We start from the raw sequence: 18,097 nt of genomic DNA, 5'->3' as shown, positions 1-18,097 counted from the left end.
GTCAAGTTACTCAGCCTCCTTAAGCCTCAGTTTCTTGATCCATAAAATGAGAACAATAATAGTACCTATCCCATAGGGTTGCGAGGACCAAATAAAATGAAGTATGTATTTAGCACTTAGTAACTGCTTAATAAATGCTATCATCGTTTATTTTCACTCTCAGTTTGAGTGTACTAGTTTTTCTACAACCTAAAAATGGATATAATTTTAAAATTTATTCTAAAATAGTTGCCATAAAATTATACTGAGGGGTGACTGCTGCTGTTCTTTTCCCCTTCCTCCTTGTTCTTATTCCCCTCCTCCTCTTTCTTCAGTTAGAGACCGAGAGAGACACCAAGAGGAGAGGAGAAGTAACCAGAAATAAAAATGACCCGTTAAATTGAGACACAGTGAATTGTGTGTATCCCTTGCTTCCTCAGACCACAGACTAGAAAGGATAATCAAAAGATATAGGAAATAATAGCTATTATATCGAGTGCATACACTGACTCTGAACCTTGCCCAAGGTCACTTTCTTTCACTCAATTCATTGAATCTATTTATCGAATACCTACTATTCAATAGTATGCGCTGCAGCTACAGTTGCGAACAAGACAGACAAGGAGAGTCTCTATTTTCCTGGAGTTTATATGCTTTTAGGGAAGAGGATATGTGTGTGGCAGGGAATGAGGTGTGGAGACAGACCATATGGAGATCATTTTGGATGGTGAGTGTCATGAAGAAAACAGTAATCTAAGTTGACCAAGGGCTACTTTAGATTGGGTGCAGTGTTGCCCACGAGGAGGTGACATTTGGGCTGAGCCCTGAACTGCAAAGAGCATCTCCTCCTCCCCCATTAAGATCTGGAAGTAGAGTACCTCAGACAGAGGGAACAGCCAGTACCAAGACCTAAAGAGAGTAGTGATCTCAATGACCTCGAAGAACAGAAAAGCCAGAGCCAGAGGACAGTAACTGAAGGCGAGTGATACAAGACCAGGTAGGTGGAGGCTGGATTAATGCATTGTAGGGCTCTGTATATAGGAAATTGGATGTTATTCTCAGTATGGGAAGCCAGGAGGGATTTATAAGCACAAGAGTTATTTTAAAAGCTCTAGATGCTCTGGGAAATGAACTGGAGATGAGAAAACTGGAAGCTTGTGGCAAAACTGAAAATTCTAATGTTCTGACTTCAAGGACGGGATAAGTATTTACTGAGCAAGCCTTACGTGCCAGGCTGTTCTAAACACTGAGGATGAAGAAACCAGAGCTTCTGCCTTCTTGGGGCTCACAGACTAGTGGGCAGAGGTAACACACGACATGTGTGATGCTTCAGAGGTCTTAGCTGCAATGGCTAATAAAGGATCCTGGCGACTGCCTAGTCCAAACGCCCTAGCCGGAGCGAGATCAATTTCTACTGCGATTCGTACAGCCATGTAAATGCGGTGCCCATTGATCTTAAGCAAAAAGACGCCGAGACTTTCCTCTCCTTACTCCCTCCACAAACACAGGAGAGCCTCCACCAGCCAGAGGGCGCAGGGAGCCGTGCGCGGTGCTCCCTGCGGGTGGGGCGAGCCTCGGCCGGCTTCTACCGCCGGCTTCTACCGCGCCTGCGCTGCGGACGGAATCCGCAGGGCCGGGTTTAGGTTCGCCGGAAGCTCGCACTCCCGACTTCTGCTTCCGGGTCGGAGCCATGGCGGTGGCAAATTCAAGCCCTGTGAACCCCGTGGTGTTCTTTGATGTCAGCATTGGCGGCCAGGTGAGATCCAGGCGGCCACCCAGACCAATGCTGAAGGGAAACTGCACGGGGTTAGGCAGGCAGAACTCGCCAACCCAGGGAGAGCGGACTCAGGGAGCCAGAAAGTGAAAATGCACCAGAATCTACCAACCTGCTGGCCGGGGGGAGAGAGGAGGAGGAGGAGTCTCGCCCATCCTAGCGCCCTGTTCTCGAGGGACTGGGCGGAACGACAGGCTAGGCTAGGAAGACGGAGGTGGGAGACCGAGCGGCGTGGGGGGTGGGTCAGCCTCTCGTGCTCCCTGCTGCGTGCTGCCTTCACGGTCTTGGACTGGGCCTTCTGACCTACTCCCGCCGGTTGCAGGAAGTTGGCCGCATGAAGATCGAGCTATTTGCAGACGTTGTGCCTAAAACGGCCGAGAACTTTCGGTAAGGAGATTCTCCAGCCCTGCCGGATTAGCCAAGCCAGAAGCTGGGCCCCAGTCAGTCTGTGGGTGGAATAGTCTATCTGCCTCTGTCCGTCCACTCACTGTCCTTGAGATCTGATTCCTCAGGGTGTTGTTCTGTTTGAATGGTTACTGCTTTGATTGTTCCCGTGTCGAATTATGTTGTTAGTCTGTATGCTTACGTGTCTAGACATCTAGCTGGCCGGTTGGTGGACTTGCCGGCTCCAATGTACCCTTCCCTTCAGAGATAAGAGGCGCTTATAGCTGTGATGTCATGGTGACTGAATCGTTCACTCTTTCCTTTCAGGCAGTTCTGCACTGGAGAATTCAGGTCAGTCACAGACGTGTTTGACTTCTCTGCCTGCTCCTAAGGAGTGTCCTGGGGCTGCAGTGAGGGTTTGGGGGAACCACCGGCAAACCTTGAGTGATTGCTGGTGACAGTGATAGAAGGTAATACCCCACGTGTCTATCCTTCTTTCATTTGCCGTCTTTATCTCGCTTCTTTCGACCTTCCCTTTGGCTCTAGTGTGTCTAAACTAGAAAGGTCTATGATTACCTGTCATCATTCCAAGTCTGTTTCTTTTGGTTATAGAAAAGATGGGGTTCCGATAGGATACAAAGGGAGCACTTTCCACAGGTAAGGGTTTTGGCAAAACCATCCTGGGGGTTCTCAGAATTACTTCTTTGGTTGATTAGGCTCTTTAAAGGAAAATAAAACCAGAGGTTAATTCTTTAAATCTTGAGAAGAAATGTTTTTGTGGACTCAACAAGTGGCTTGATGATTATTTAATGTTCTAACTCTACTTATACTCCTCCACTAATTCTTTTTATGTATTTAAAATAGAAGGAAACTAGGCATCCTTCCAGTATCTCATCTTTTTCACACCCTTTTTTGTGTGAATGCAAATTTTTTAAAAAAGCTACAGTTGTACTCCTTAAGTGCATATAATATATCCTGCTGGTTTGTATTTATAAGTAGTTCTTAAAATGACTATATTTGCCCCTCCTAGGATAATTGCATTCCCTGGGGCTACTGCAAATAGAGTCAGGCAGCACTCAGTTTCATTTCAATAAAGAATCTGCCTCATAGCCTCATTGTGGTTAGTAACATTGTTAGCTTTTAACTATGTCAAGAACTTTAGAGCTATGGTCTCTAATTCTCAATAAGCTTCCTCAATCCTGTGAAGTGGTATGTGTTATTATGTACATTTTACAGAGGAAGAAACTGAAGCTAAGAAAGATTAAGGACCCTGTCTAGGGGTAATAGCTAACAGTTAACTGTGTGTAGCAGTCCATTTCACATATATTCTTTGCCCTTTGCCCTGAAATTTACATCATGCCCTTAGCCTGCCTTTTGCTTTGGTGAATTTTTTGGTAATTCTTTCTACAGGGTTTCAGCTCCTTCCTTTTGTTACTGTTCAGGTACCAGATCATGCACTTAGATCAACTCTAAGATGCCCTTATTTATAATTAAAAGACTTTTTTAATGGTTTTTTGTTTTTGTTTTGTTTTTGTTTTGTTGGCTGGCTGGTACAGGGAAATGGAGCCCTTGACCTAGGTGTTACAAGGCCATGCTCTAACCAACTGAAGTAATTGGCCAGCCCTCTCCTTTTTCTATAGTTAATAACTCTTTCAACCTACTCATTCCAGGAAAGAATGATCATTTTGTAAGTCAAAGTGATAAACACTGTATTATGAAATCAAGGTTAATCTAATACTACAATGACTAAATCAGTGTTTTTCTAAACCATAGGATCTTCTCTCAGGATCCTTTGCTCTCTGTTTCAGGGTCATAAAGGATTTCATGATTCAGGGTGGAGATTTTGTTAACGTAAGTACTATTTCTTTCCTATCAAAGACCTATAGGTTTAGTTTTTGTTGTTATTGCTGCTGCTGCTTTCTTCACTGCAGGGACCCAGCATACCTATCGATGATTCATTATAGACCCCCACTAGTTAGTCAAATGAAACTTAGTTAGAAATCAGCTTCAGTTTGTTTTTTCCAAATGAAAGTTAGTCTTATCTTAGTATTTGTATATGTGTATATTATAATTTTTAACAGACTTAAGATCATACATATGTTTTAATTTTTTTATGTAGTTGTCTGCACTTTCCCATGTCATTAACTCTTCTAAAACATGCTTTTGATAGCTACTTAATATTCCATTATAAATAGACAATTAATTTATTAATCAGTCCATTGTAGTTGAAGATTTAAGTTGTTATTTTCTCTACTCTGGCTTCTGGAGAGCAATAGATAGTGTGATTATAGTGAATGGCATGTAACTGATCTACTCTTACATTCATTGGAAAATTGGAAATGAATTTGTTTTCTTCCTTCTGTATTTATGTATATGGAGTGAATGATATAATAGCTTATTTGATTATTTACATAGTACTATATTATTTGCAAAGTGCTTTTTGTGGACACAATCTAGTTGAATATTCGTGACAACTGTGAAACTAGGTGATTTCATCCTCACTTGAAAGATGAGGATATTGAGGCTCAGAGATAGGAATTGACTTTCCCAGTTCATAAGGGATAGATCTGGAACCCAAATCCAGGTCTTTCCACTATACAAAGCTTTTATTTGATGATTTTTATTTGAAAACTTTTAACCAAGTAAAGGTTTGAATTTGGATGGTTTGCCTTTCTTTCTGGTTTATATTAATCCCCTTTGGAAGTTTTTGCCCCAAAAAGAGACCCTCAATTCTGCACCTTTTATCTTTACCATGCACTCTTTCTCTTTATTAATCAGCTAGGGGAGATTGGTTTTTTTGGCACCCCTCAATATTACCTTTAAACCTCAGGGATTCTATTTAAGGTACTACAAATATGGTATTGGTCAAGTTGCTTTATTACCCAGACTTCAGTTTTCTTACCTGAAACATGGGGAAGATGATAATGCTTATTCTACAGGACTGTTGAAAGAACAAAGAGATAATGCAAATAAAGCTAGTTTAAGTAGAAGCTGGGAATTTATAAGGTGGGTGTTTCATAGAACCAAAGGAAGAAATAGGAATTGGAAAGCCCCATAGAGCCAAGGCAGTTTTTTATCTCTGTTTCTCTAGCACTCTACACCTGTGCTGCATTCTCTTTCTGTTCTCTAGTCCACCTTACAGATGATAGTCACCTCCAGCTTCCAGGTTCACATGATTCAAATTCAACCTGAAGGAGAACATCTATGCCACTTCCAGATTCCCAGAGAAAGAACCTTAATTGGCCCACTGTGACTTAGGCATTCTTCCTTGGACCAACCAACTTTGGCAAGGAGGGTGGTATCATGTTGTACAGACCAGACTGCAAAGAGCACACCCATCCTCACAGATGGTTTGGGGGAGTGGGGTCATAGTCACTTACATGGGTAATTTTATGTGATTGCAGGCATGAGAATCTTTGGGAATGGCAAGGATGATGTATGTGATCATCGTACTGCTGTTACTCCCTACTTTGCCTGTATCTTAACAGATCTTTCTAAAGGCCCTGCTGTGACCTGTTTTTTCCAGTCTGTGAGTTGCCCTGGCCAGAGTTTGTGGGCTGCAGGTGCCTTGCATGGGGCTTGCTTTTATTGCAGGATAGAGTCAAAGAGGTGTGGCTTCCAAGGTGACCAACAAGAGTTAAGAGAAGACTGTAAAGAATCTCGGCTTTACATGCAACTGTGTTCTTCCTCTGGTTTCCAGGGGGCCCAACACTGAGATGGTAACACTTCCCTTCTCTCTGCTCAGGGAGATGGTACTGGAGTCGCCAGTATCTACCGGGGGCCATTTGCAGATGAAAATTTTAAACTTAGACACTCAGCTCCAGGCCTGCTTTCCATGGTAAGTGAGGCCCAATCAAGGTTTTGGATTAGATTTATAGCCAGCTGGTTTCTGGGCCCCTTTAGAGGCCTAGTGCCCTCTTAGAATGGAAGTAAATGCTTTCCTTCTCTTTTTCGGCACAAGACTCAACCTTCACCACCTCTGCCTCCTTAGTCTGGTTTGATTTGGGGCAGGACCCAATAGCAGGCTGGGGAACCTAAACTGAGTTCTGATGTGTGTTTACCTACCTTTGTTTGAGCCAGGACATGTGGCTGGACATTCAGCCTTACTGCTTAGAATGCAGCAAGCTGTGCTTTCAAGACCTGGTGTTCACCAGCTCATCACCCTGTTTACCATGACTCACTCACGGCACCCATTCACCTACACTGCCTACTGGCTCCTCGCCCCCTTTGCTTACTCACCTCTTCTCACCACTCCTGCGCCCACATCCCAGCACCCCTTCCCCATTTATAACCTCCACTCATACTTCTCACTCCCCTTTCACAGTCCCCCTGCCCTCCTTGCTTACATCCCCTTGTCTACCCTACCTCTGCTCACTTGCCTTCACTTCCTCTTGCTCAGTCCTTACTCCTCCTTTCTCTAACTCCTCCCCCTTGTTTCCCTCTCACTCCAGTCCTCTCACTCCTCACCTCTATCACCCACTTCCTTCTGTCAGTGCCCCAGTTCTGACTTCCCCAGCCATAATATTTACATGCATATTCTTTGTATTCCTTGCCCACTCTTCTACTCACTATTCAGCATTCATCAAAGATTTATTCACAGCCACTCTGTTTTAGTCCTTGTGGTAAGGAATGAGTTTACAGACATGATTCCTGCCCTCGTGACACTTAACATCTAACAGGGGAAACACACATGCAAAATGACCAGTCCAGTCTAGTGTAACCTGTGCCATCACTGTAATAAGGTAAGGGCACCTTGGTATATGGAATAGTACTAGGAGGACTCAGAGGAATGAGGATAATTGCTCCTAGGGCTTAGAGAAGCCTTCACAGAGGAGGGGATATTCAAGTCCTTACAGGAACTCTATACCAGATGACATAGGAAGAAAGAGTATTTTGAGTCCAGCAAACAGGCTATGGAAAGATATGCAACCATGAAATAGCAGGGTGGCATATTCAAGGTGCAGAAAGTGACCAAGGTTATGAGAACATAGGATGTGTATAGGGGTGGAAATGCCCAGTCGAGACAACTGGAGAGATAAATGGACCTAGCTACTGAAAGGCTTTTTTTTTTCCTTAAAGATGACTGGTAAGGAGGATCTTAACCCTTGTGTTGGTGTTGTTAGCACCACGCTGTCCTGAGTGAGCTAACTGGCCATCCCTGTATAGGGATCCGAATCCTTGGCCTTGGTGTTATCAGCACCACACTCTCCCAAGTGAGCCACGGGCCGGCCCTCTGAAGGGCTTTAAATGCCAGAATAAGGATGAGGTGTGTGGACTTTCTTTCAGAGGTTATGGAGAGCTATACTACACTTTTTTGAGCAGGTTTGATCAACTTTGTGTTTTAGAATGAAGACCCTGGCTGCAGCATGAGTGGCAGGTCAGAATGGAGAGGCTGGGGAAGAGAAACCGTTTAGGGGACTGCCATAATTGAGCTAGCAAACTAGCTCAGCAGTTTGCAAGTCCCTTTTGGGAAAGCCAGGCTGGGCAAGTGCAGGCAAAGGGTGCAGAAGCAGCTTAGGTGGGCTCATATCTTTGCCATGAGGATTAGAATCCCTCTATGTGCATGCCGTAGCATTATCATCTATGGAGGAGTCAGAGAAATGGAAGGAAGGCCTTAGTCTTTGCTCCCTTCAGGTTGGCTCTGGTTAGGTTGTGCTGTTACATATCCTGTAGCATAGTTTTTTTGCTTCCATTCTTCACTAAATCATAAGTTACTCAAGGGCAGGGACTGGGTCTCATTGATCTCCGGACTTTACTACATAACACAGTAAGGCTGTTGAGCAGATGTTGACGCATGACTGAAGACTAATTGAAATAATAACTAACATTTATTGAACTCTTACTCCACATGTATCTCATATGCATTAATTTGTTTTAATCCTCTCAACATCCCATTGAGATAGCCACAAATGAGAAAACTGAGGCACAAAGAGGTTACGTGACAAAGGTCACAAAGTCAGTGGTGGAGGTGGGGTCAAGCTTGGCCATCTAACTACAAAGTTTATTCTGTAAATGTAAGCTATACTACCAGGAAAATGAATAAATGAGGGCTTAAGGGCAGAGAGTGCCATCAAGCTATAAAAAACATGTTGTATGACTGTTTTTGTGCCTGCATACTAATAAGTGATTATACATATGTGCAAAAAAAAGAAAAAAAGATGAATGAATTGGGGCCCCTGGGAATTCTAGCCCTCATTCTGAAGTGAGGGACTACTCTGGTTAGCTCAGGCAGTCCTTACTTTCATATATGAAATGTTCTTGAATACATGTACAAAAATAAAATATAGCCTCATCTTAATGGTTGATTTCTAAAGTTTAATATAAAATCCCTAATTAGAGGTGACCCTTAGACATTGTGTTTAATATATTTCTAGTATGCATACATATCTTTTTTCCTTTCACAGTTAAATACAGAATCAACCAATTTGAATCCATTAAGCGTCTGATAAAGGCTGGTGATCTATAAAATTTTCAGTTTTGTCTCAGTATTAATTTTATGAGACCTGTGTTTCCTTTGATAGTATTATTAGTACTTTCAGTTTTCCATTTTCTACTAACTTTTTTCCAAAGTAAGGGAAGTATGCAATAAAATATTCACATAGACACGGTTGTAAGACAGTGCATCTTGGGCTGATGTACAAAGTCTGAGTTTAGCAAATTAAAGGCAGTTTGGTGATATCAGTATAAAATGTACAAAAGTACACTTCCTATGAAAGTCAAATGTTCTTTACAAAGTATTTATTATCTGCATTGTAATTATAGACTGTTCTTTTATAATGCACTATTAAGCATAATGATATAGGGCCGGCCCCATGGCTCGGGAGAGTGTGGCACTGGTAGCACCAAGGCTGCAGGTTCAGATTCTAAATAGGGATGGCCGGTGCGCTCACTGGCTGAGCATGGTGCAGACAACACCGTGCTGAGGGTTGCGATCCCCTTACCAGTCAAAAAAAAAAAATATATATATATATATATATATATATAAATAATTTCAAGGGAGGAAAAGAGAAGAGATGTGGCTAGAGAGTTTTAGATTCTTAATTTTAATAATACTTTTTGTACTTGTGAAGATAAGTGAACAGATATGATGTTGATGGGGGGGAGGAATTGATAAAGGGACACGAAAATCAACTACATTGTGTATTGATAAATTAAAATAAAAAAAATATTGGCTAATTGGTAGCACAGAGAAGTTGTGTGAAATGCCCAGTATCACGCAGCAAATTACCAGGGAGGAATGGACAAGCCCTACAGTTCTGTCCAGGCTTAAAAAAAATGTCAGAAAATTAAACAAGATTTTCTAAGTCATAAAATAAATAAATAAATAAAAATATTTTTCTTGTAAAAATCAGTAATAAGGGATTTAAGATATAGCTGTATATTTGAATAACTACGAAACAAACATCATTGATTAAATGTAGTCTTTTTTTCTAGCATAATACAAGCATAGCAGCTTTTGCATTGTTTTAAATTCTTTTATTACTGTTGTTATGATATAGTACAAAGCCATTTAGACAAATATCTTATTGTATAGGCAACAGGCCTTTTCCCAGCTGGTAGCTAATTTGTAACTATAATCCAATTATAACTAGTTTTGGACTCAACTATAGCAAATCATGTCCCATAATTCACAATGTAGGAAAAATTTATTAGGGATCTAGCTCCTTGAGGGAGCTAGAGGGCAGGGATTGTTTGTCCTGTTCCTCTCTGTATTCTTGGGTCCTGGCTTAGGCCCTGGCTTATAATAGGTGCTCAGTTAGATTTGCTGAGAGAAAACATGGAGGAATAAGGACTACAGGCACTTTTGGGAATCTTGCCCTTCAGCTAAAATGGCCAGGGAAACTTACTGCAGGTGTATTTGATTTCCATCAGGCAAACAGTGGTCCTAGTACAAATGGCTGTCAGTTCTTTATCACCTGCTCTAAGTGCGATTGGCTCGATGGGAAGCATGTGGTATTTGGTAAGTCCTACTCCTGTCCCATTGTCCAGGCCCTGTTCACCCAAGGTCAGACTTCCAGAAGAGCCAGTCCCCAAACCTCACCAAGAATGCTTAACTGGTGTAACTGCCCTCGGTAGTAGTAGGGAAGGTGAAGCGGTAGGGAGGTAGGGAAGATGTGTGGTTAGAGAACTAGAAGAAGGACAAAGGGGCCAGGTGATGTAGTGTGTAACCACTTGGGTAATATGTATTCTGGGAGAAGAACCCAGATGCCAGCACTTAAGAGATGCCATAGAGGCAGCATGGTACTAGTGGGGCTTTGAGCTCGCTCAGACCTGAGTGTGAGCCCTAACTCTGCTACTTACAACCTGTGACCTTGGGCACGTCATTTCACCTCCACTGAATCTCAATTTCCTAAACTTAGTAAGAGGTCTAATGAGATGATAGCTAAGAGTAGGCATTGGAAGATGGAAAATGCTATCCAAATGAGAAGAATGAAGTCCAGCTCATATTCTTCCCACAGGAAAAATTATTGATGGACTCCTAGTGATGAGAAAGATTGAGGTAAGTCCTGCTTCAATTTCCTCTTTCTCAGCTGTTCTAGTCTGGTACTCTCTGACCAGTATCAAGGAGATAGACATGGGTGAATGGGCTCCAGTTCGTTAGGCCCAGTATTCAATTGCTTCCAATTACACAGTCTCCCTCAGGAAATGGGAGGAGAAATCACATGCCTCCCGAGTTTTCTGGCCCCATGAGTTAACTTCTCTGGCCCACACTGAGATTTGGCCTCTGATGATCCCATGACCTACTTGCTAAAATTCTACTCTTCATTGCATTCAAGATCTTTTGTGATCTAGTCCCTGCTTAACTCCTGCATGGCCCCTTCTTCTGCTACTGTCTCCTCTGTGTCCTGGTCACATCAGATTACTAGCTCTTCTCAAAATGTGCCATTCCCATCCCTGTCTCTTGATCTTTCCTGTCCCTGAGTCTTTACTCATGCCATTTCCTCTTCTTGGAATGCTCTTCTTTCTTTTCCTCCTTATGGGATTTCATACACCCTTCTAAGTCCAGCTCAAATGTCCCCTCTTCTGTGAATCCTTCCCATCTTTAAGCAGCGATTTAGTTGCTTTGTCTATCCATTATACAACTGTCTCTTATAACTTATTACATTGTTATGGATCATAGGTTTGACATTTTGTTAGTGTTTGACATTTTATCTTTGATCTGTATTATATGCTTTACCTATATATTAGGACATGGACTGTCAATATCAGCCTCTGAATCCTGGGTCCTTAGCACAGGGGCTGGCAGACATCAGTAATGGTTTGATGAGGGAGTGAGCAAGTGCCTGAGTGGTGAATATCCACAATGCTTTCTTCTCTAGAATGTTCCCACAGGCCCCAACAATAAGCCCAAGCTGCCTGTGGTGATCTCACAATGTGGGGAGATGTAGTCCAGACCAAGACTGAATCAGGTAAGTGTGTCTTTCTCCTCTTTGATTAGCAATCAAATGCCAGAGAAGGCCACATGGTCTAATGGAAAGAACTTTGGATGTGAAGACATGGGATTGAACCCATATCCTCTCTGTGTGGTCTTGGAGAAGTCACTTGGAGAAGGCCTTCTTTGGCCTGTTTCTGCATCTGTCAAATAAAGGTAATACCTATCTCTTACGATGATTGTACAGATCAAAAGAGAAAGGGTTCTGAGAGCACTTTACTTTTCTTCCACTTCATACATAAAAGTATCAACCTGTAAATCACTTAGGCAGTTTCTAACAGCACTCTCAACTATTATAGTTCCATTTGATAATCCCATTACAAAGAACTGGTTCCAGCCCTGGGTTACTCTGCTGGGACCAGCCTGGGCAACCAGTAGATATACCTGTCATTCCTCTTATCAGACTGATGCTGCAATTCCAGGCCTTTATTTTGTATTTGCCAGCCTCATAGGTGAATGCCTCACATCTCAACCTGTGTGAACTAACTTCCTACCATATGTGCTACTGCCTGCTCTGTGCTGGACAACATGCTAGCTATGGAGAGGGGGGCAAAGAACTGAAAGATGTCTCTACCTTTCAGGAGCTCATGGGAAATAAGACACATTCTCAGAGGTGATTTCTAGTAATATGAGTGACATTGCTATGTGTTATAAGAGTACAAGGGAGAAATTGATCACTTCTAGCTAGTTGAGGGCTGGTGGTGTTTCTTTTTTTTATTTTCAAACCTGCAGAAAAGTTGGAAGAAGAGTACATTGAACATCCACATACCTTTCACCTAGATTCACCAATAATTAACATTCTTGTTTTATCATTTTGCCTTGACATTTTTTTTTAAAAGATGACTGGTAAGGGGATCTTAACCCTTGACTTGGTGTTGTCAGCACCACGCTCACCCAGTGAGCGAACCGGCCATCCCTATATAGGGATCTGAACCTGTGGCCTTGGTGTTATCAGCACCACACTCTCCCAAGTGAGCCACGGGCCGGCCCTGACATTTGTTTTTTATTTCTCTTCTTCCCTCCCCTCCCATTCCATTCCTTCTTTCCCCTGTTCTTCTTTCTCCATTTTTTGCTTTCTTCCTCCCTCCTTCCTTGCTTCCTTTCTTCTTTCCCTCCTTCCTTCCTTTACCTTCCTTCCTTCCTTTCTTTCTCATTTGAAATTTGCAGACTTCTTGATACTTCACCCCTAAATACTTCAGCAGAGAACTCCTAAAAATAAGAACATTCAACATAATCACAACATTATCTAACGTATAGTACGTGCTCAAACTTGCCTAGCTGTCCCCAAAGTAACTTTTATAGCGTTTAAAAAAAAAAAAAAATCCAATCAAGGTTTCCACATTTTTTTTTCCTAAACCCTTGACCTTGGTGTTATCAGCACCATGCTCTAACCAACTGAGCTAACTCGTTTCCAAATTTCGTTTGGTTTATTTTTTATTTTTAATTACAGAAGTAATATAATACAATCTCATTGTGGAAACTTCCACACCAAACAGATAAAGTGAAAGTTCTCCTTGACAGCACCCCACCCCCAGTCCCACTCCCATCCCCAGAAGTCACTTCCTCATCAGTTTGTTGTATGTCCTTCAGGTCCTTTTCTTTGCCCATCTAATTTTAAGGGGGTTTGTTTTTACTAAATGCCATCACACTATGTTGTTCCTTCCCCCTCCCTGAATTTGGCATTAGGTCTTGAAGAGTTTTTCTTCTCAGTTCATGTAAAAGTACCTAGTATTAAAAAAACAAAACAAAAGTGCAATATAATATTCTGTAAGATGTTTTGTATCATATAGTTTATTTTACTTTTCTCTTAATGATTTGAATAGTTATATACTATGAATATTAGTTCTTTATTTTATATGTTGTGACTCTTAAAAATATACTTGTATTTTAAGAAAAAATTGGCATTGTGTTGCTTAAGTTTGGTGATATCCTTTGTTAAACAGAAGTTCTAAATTTTGATGAAGTCAGCATTATCAGGTTTTTTATTTACCTTAATGGCTTTTCTCTTTTGTATCATTTATTTATTTATTTATTTATTTATTTATTTATTTATTTATTTATTTAATTTATTTTTTTAAAGATGACCGGTAAGGTGATCTCAACCCTTGGCTTGGTGTTGTCAGCACCACGCTCAGCCAGTGAGCAAACCGGCCATCCCTATATAGGATCCGAACCCGTGGCCTTGGTGTTATCAGCACCGCACTCTACCGAGTGAGCCACGGGCCGGCCTTCTTTTGTCTCATTTAAGGAGGTCTTTACTACCTGAGATCACAATGTTTTCTGTATTTTTTCTAATATTTCTGTAGCTTTATTTGTATACTTATAAAATCATCTAGAATTTATTTCTAATGTGGTGTAAGATAGGACTCTTGTCTTTTTTTCCAAATGGAGATCCAGTCAAATACCAGAGCATTTTAGTGACTCTACATACCTTTATCTGTGACTGACTTCATGTTCAGAGCATCTGGCACTTACAGACATTCAGTAAAAATTTATTACACAAGTTAGTAGAGACGGAGAATGTCAGGCATTTTAGGCAGGGAACTGGTGTGAGCAAATGCTGAGGCAGGAATGCACAAGTGTGTGCTGAGAGCTGCACATGGACCTATGTCTTGTCCAGCCAAATGGTCCCTTCTCAGGCCCAGTTGACACCTGAGCTTTCCTTTCTGCCAATACTAGGCGCCCCTTGGGCTCTACCTGCTCTCCCCCTTCCAATAGCTGTTGGTCATTCCCTCCCATTTCCACTCATTTCTTTGCTGTAGCTAAAGTTGAGCTCATAGGTCCTTTTTCTTCTAAAGATTGACCACTGATCACTACCAGAGGATAGAAGATAACAAAAAGAACACAGTTTAGAAATTCTTTACATTTTGGGCCTCCTGTATATATTTGTCTGAGTCATTTACAGAAAGTTCCTGCAAGTCCTTGTTGGGAGTTTTATTTCTGAGGGTGGGGCTCATCCACCATCCGCTCCTTCACTATTAGCAAAAGTCATGTGAATCTTTGCCCCCATGAAAGCCCCTCTTCTCAGCCTGCAACCCAAGCGGAACAAATTCCTTAGATGGCCGTTTTACATTCCAGAGGCCTATTAGACTAAGACTATCCAGTAGTCCTGTGATGGTGGAAAGTATTCTATATCTGTACTGTCCAATATGGTAGCTACCAGCTACATGGGACAATTGAGTACTTGAAATATGGCTGGCTCAACTGACAGACTGAATTTTTAATTTTATTTAATTTTAAGTAAATTTAAAGAGTCACAGGTGGCTAGTGCCTATTCTATTGGACAGTGAGCTCTTAAACGTAGGTATGTATAATTCAGTCTCCTAACCCTGACTTGCTAAGAATTGAATCTCATAGCTAATACTTAGGGACACTATAATAAAAGCAGTTATCATTTATTGAATATTTCTTATGCCAAGATATTGAGCTAAGAACTTTACTTGAATTGTCCCATTTTATTTTACCAAAAGTCCCTATTGTAGGTTTTAAGGTGTTAGGGAATCTAGGTTGCAGTCTGACATAAGGGGGTTCTGCAGATGGGTGCTCTACTCTGGGTTTCTAAATAATGTAATTTGAGAAAAATTAAGGAAAAAAGGAGATTAATTCCCCAGGGAGCAGGTGTCAGGAGGGAGTAGAGGTGATATCATTCTATCATTTTTCTGCCCAGTTGTAACCTTACAAGCATCTCTAATCTTATAGGCATGTTTCATATCCCTCAAGATTTAGGGGGGGCAGAATAGTGGCCAAAGCAAGAAGATATGAATTTCATTTCCTTTGACACTTAGAAAGATTTTTCTTTTCCTTTCTTTCCTACTTCCCTCCCTCCCTCCCTCCCTCCCTCCTTCCTTCCTTCCTTCCTTCCTTCCTTTTTTTTTCTTTTGATAGCTGGGCCATATGGGGACAAAGCAGAAAGATTTGAAAAGCAAATGGTAACAGAGAGGCTGGGTGGAGGTCAGGGCCAGTCGTGAGAGCCAGTGCCAGGCTAAGCAGCTCATGTTATCTCAAGGGTAGGGGATGGGCTTCAGCAATAAGTAATTCTTTTTTCCCTGGGGAAAGAGTCCCTTATGCTCCTGAGATTCTCAAAGGGGGTCCTGACCCTCCAAAAACCCACTAAAGGATTTTAAGCAGGAGTATATTGTAGTTGAATTTTCTTATCCACAAGATGATTCCGGCAGCGATTTGGAGGATGGAGGCCACTGGGAAGTCATTACAGTAGAAGCTCTGGCAGCTGAAAAGTCAGGGGAGGGGAGAGTGTCTGGCTCCATTCCAGTCCAATCCAGTACAAAGGCAAAGCTGCCTACATCATAACCAGATCTTACACACATGGAGGTGCATCTCTTTGATGGGATACAATACAGCCTTAACTAAAAGAAAGAGATAGATCTGTATGTGTTGGCAAGATTTCTAAGGTAAATTGACAGTCAAGATGCAGTACATTGTATAAGCATGATACTATTTATTTTGAATAACTAAGAAATTTAAGTTTGCAGTGATATATAGCAGATTGTTGATAGTGGTCATTTCTGCAGAGTAAAGAGAGCAAAAACTTATTTTCAGTTTATATTGTCCTATTTATGCTTGAATTTTCTACATTGAGCATGTATTTTATTTTATTTTAATTTTTTTAAAGATGACTGGTAAGGGGATTTTAACCCTTGATTTGGTGTTGTCAGCATCACACTCTCCCAAGTGAGCCATAGGCTTGCCCTGAGCATATATTTTATAATGGAAATACATACTGTATATATGTAGTTTTGGCTAATCCTAATTCCTCTCAGCCCCTCCCAGGATCATGTCAGTAGCTGTAGCTAATATCACTTTGTGAATCCTTCCCTGGTCCCTCCATCTCCTCCTCCCAGGTCTAGGCCTAGTCAGTTGTTCCTAACTGGGTGCTCCTGCAGCACTTGGTTCATCCTTCTATTACAGCATTTAACACAGCATATCACAAATGTGTTAGTCTGTTTTTCCCTAGACTGAGAACTCCTTGAAGTAAGGACCATGTTGACTAACACGGTGCCTGGTCTAATGGAGTTTAGGTCTTGGTGCACCATTCAACTTACATACATTTTTATACATTTGCTTGAAGGCCCAGGGTTCAACCTCTGTTTGACCTACAGTATGATGACAAGACTCACTGTCTACTGGAGGAGGTTGTGGCTGTTGCGGGGAGGTAGCAGGGCAGGGGGAGGGACAGTAGTATCTGAGTGTACCCACCCTATTCTTTTAGGACAGCTAACTCCAAGGCCAGAAACAGAGGTTGTGGAGTTTTCTTCTCTTTACCCTTGGGACTAAAACCTGCAAGGAAGAAGCATTGCTCTTTGTTCTAGAGCCCCATAGAGAGCTATCAAAGTCTGACAAGAAGGACACGGGCTTTGGAGCCAAGTAGACCATGAAGTCCCACCACTATTTAGCTCTGTGACCTTAGTAAGTCATTAAGCCCCTTGGGACCCTGGTTTATGCCTTTGCATAATTAGAGATACCGCACAGAGTTGTGAAGGGTAAATAATGAGACAATATGCTTGGCCATAAATATTTATTTCTTCTTGGTTCTTCTGTAACATACCTCCAAACTTTGCTCTGGGTAACCAAAGGTCTGACCTATGGTGAGAATCAGACTGGTTCTACTCTTTTAGGAAAAGAGGATTAGGAGTGCAGAGGATAACAGGGAGCATTGTCTCTCATGGAATATCCCCTTCCAGTTCCGCTGAGCTGCTTACTCTCCATCCCTCACTAACTTCCACATTTCTGCCATTGTAGGCCCTTCCTTGCTCTGGGTGATATTCTTGAGTAAGGTAATCTGGACTGACCCCTGTGTTTACTTCCCTGCCTGCTGCTGCCCCACTTGATCAAGAGACCCTGGAAGTATCACAGATTGAGAACCCAAGATTGTCTGTGTTTAAGTTTTCAACTGTAAATAAAGTTTGTATGTGTTTGGTGTTTTTTTTTTCTTTCTTCTTTTTGTATATGTGTTTTTTAAAAAACGGTTGTAATGATAGCCCTGTCTCCTCTCACTTCACCTTCAGCTACAAGGGCCAGCTCTCCCCAGGGGCCAGCATGGACCAGAGCCAAGCCCTTGCTATGTACAGTTGATGCCTCAGACTTGCAAGCAGTTGTAGCAGTACTCTCTTAGGTTCAAGCTGACCAGGCAAAGAAGGCAAAGCCCCAGGGACTTACAGCACTATTTATTCCAAGGATGTCCCCTGTAGGTTCGACTTGGTTATTTTTGTGTGGAGCCTGTGGGAAAAGGGTCACTAACTTGGGATGTTTGGGGGTGGGAGACCATTTGATAGAATGTGTCTTGATCATGATGAAGTGGGACTAATTTAGTCAAAAAGTCTTGGTTTGAATCTGTGGTCATTTTTTAAACAGTTGAGGTTTTAAGAAGTTCACTTCCCCTTTCCGAACCCGTTTCCTCCTCTGTAAAATGAGGATAATACTTAATTTACCTCATAGCATTATTGAAAGGGTCAAAAAAGTGAATGGACATGAAGGTAACTTGTAAAGAGTAACATGCCTTGGAAAGTGTT

At 41.8% G+C, this 18,097-nt stretch overlaps 1 protein-coding gene across 2 annotated transcripts in view; it reads left to right on the top strand.

The window, feature by feature from the left end:
* Positions 1 to 1,607: 1,607 nt before the first annotated feature.
* The window catches only part of PPIH (peptidylprolyl isomerase H (cyclophilin H)), a 20,131-nt gene continuing 3,641 nt past the window's right edge, over positions 1,608 to 18,097 (top strand). Inside the window, exons 1-10 of one of the 2 annotated variants that reach the window (XM_008573155.1) lie at positions 1,608 to 1,735; positions 2,076 to 2,140; positions 2,465 to 2,488; positions 2,750 to 2,794; positions 3,946 to 3,988; positions 5,883 to 5,975; positions 10,010 to 10,097; positions 10,597 to 10,637; positions 11,458 to 11,547; positions 17,328 to 17,510. In XM_008573155.1, the coding sequence (XP_008571377.1) occupies positions 1,670 to 1,735; positions 2,076 to 2,140; positions 2,465 to 2,488; positions 2,750 to 2,794; positions 3,946 to 3,988; positions 5,883 to 5,975; positions 10,010 to 10,097; positions 10,597 to 10,637; positions 11,458 to 11,526 (534 nt within the window). In that variant the 5' untranslated portion in view covers positions 1,608 to 1,669 and the 3' untranslated portion in view covers positions 11,527 to 11,547; positions 17,328 to 17,510. Of the gene's footprint in view, positions 1,736 to 2,075; positions 2,141 to 2,464; positions 2,489 to 2,749; positions 2,795 to 3,945; positions 3,989 to 5,882; positions 5,976 to 10,009; positions 10,098 to 10,596; positions 10,638 to 11,457; positions 11,548 to 17,327; positions 17,511 to 18,097 lie in introns of those variants that run through there. The other variant, XM_008573156.1, reaches the window with a different exon arrangement.

This window comes from Galeopterus variegatus, unplaced genomic scaffold (assembly GCF_000696425.1).
Source record: "Galeopterus variegatus unplaced genomic scaffold, G_variegatus-3.0.2 Scaffold882, whole genome shotgun sequence".
In the NCBI taxonomy this organism is placed as follows: domain Eukaryota; kingdom Metazoa; phylum Chordata; class Mammalia; order Dermoptera; family Cynocephalidae; genus Galeopterus; species Galeopterus variegatus.
The sequence above is the reverse complement of the archived record's forward strand: the minus strand, read 5'-3'. Positions and strand labels throughout refer to the sequence as shown.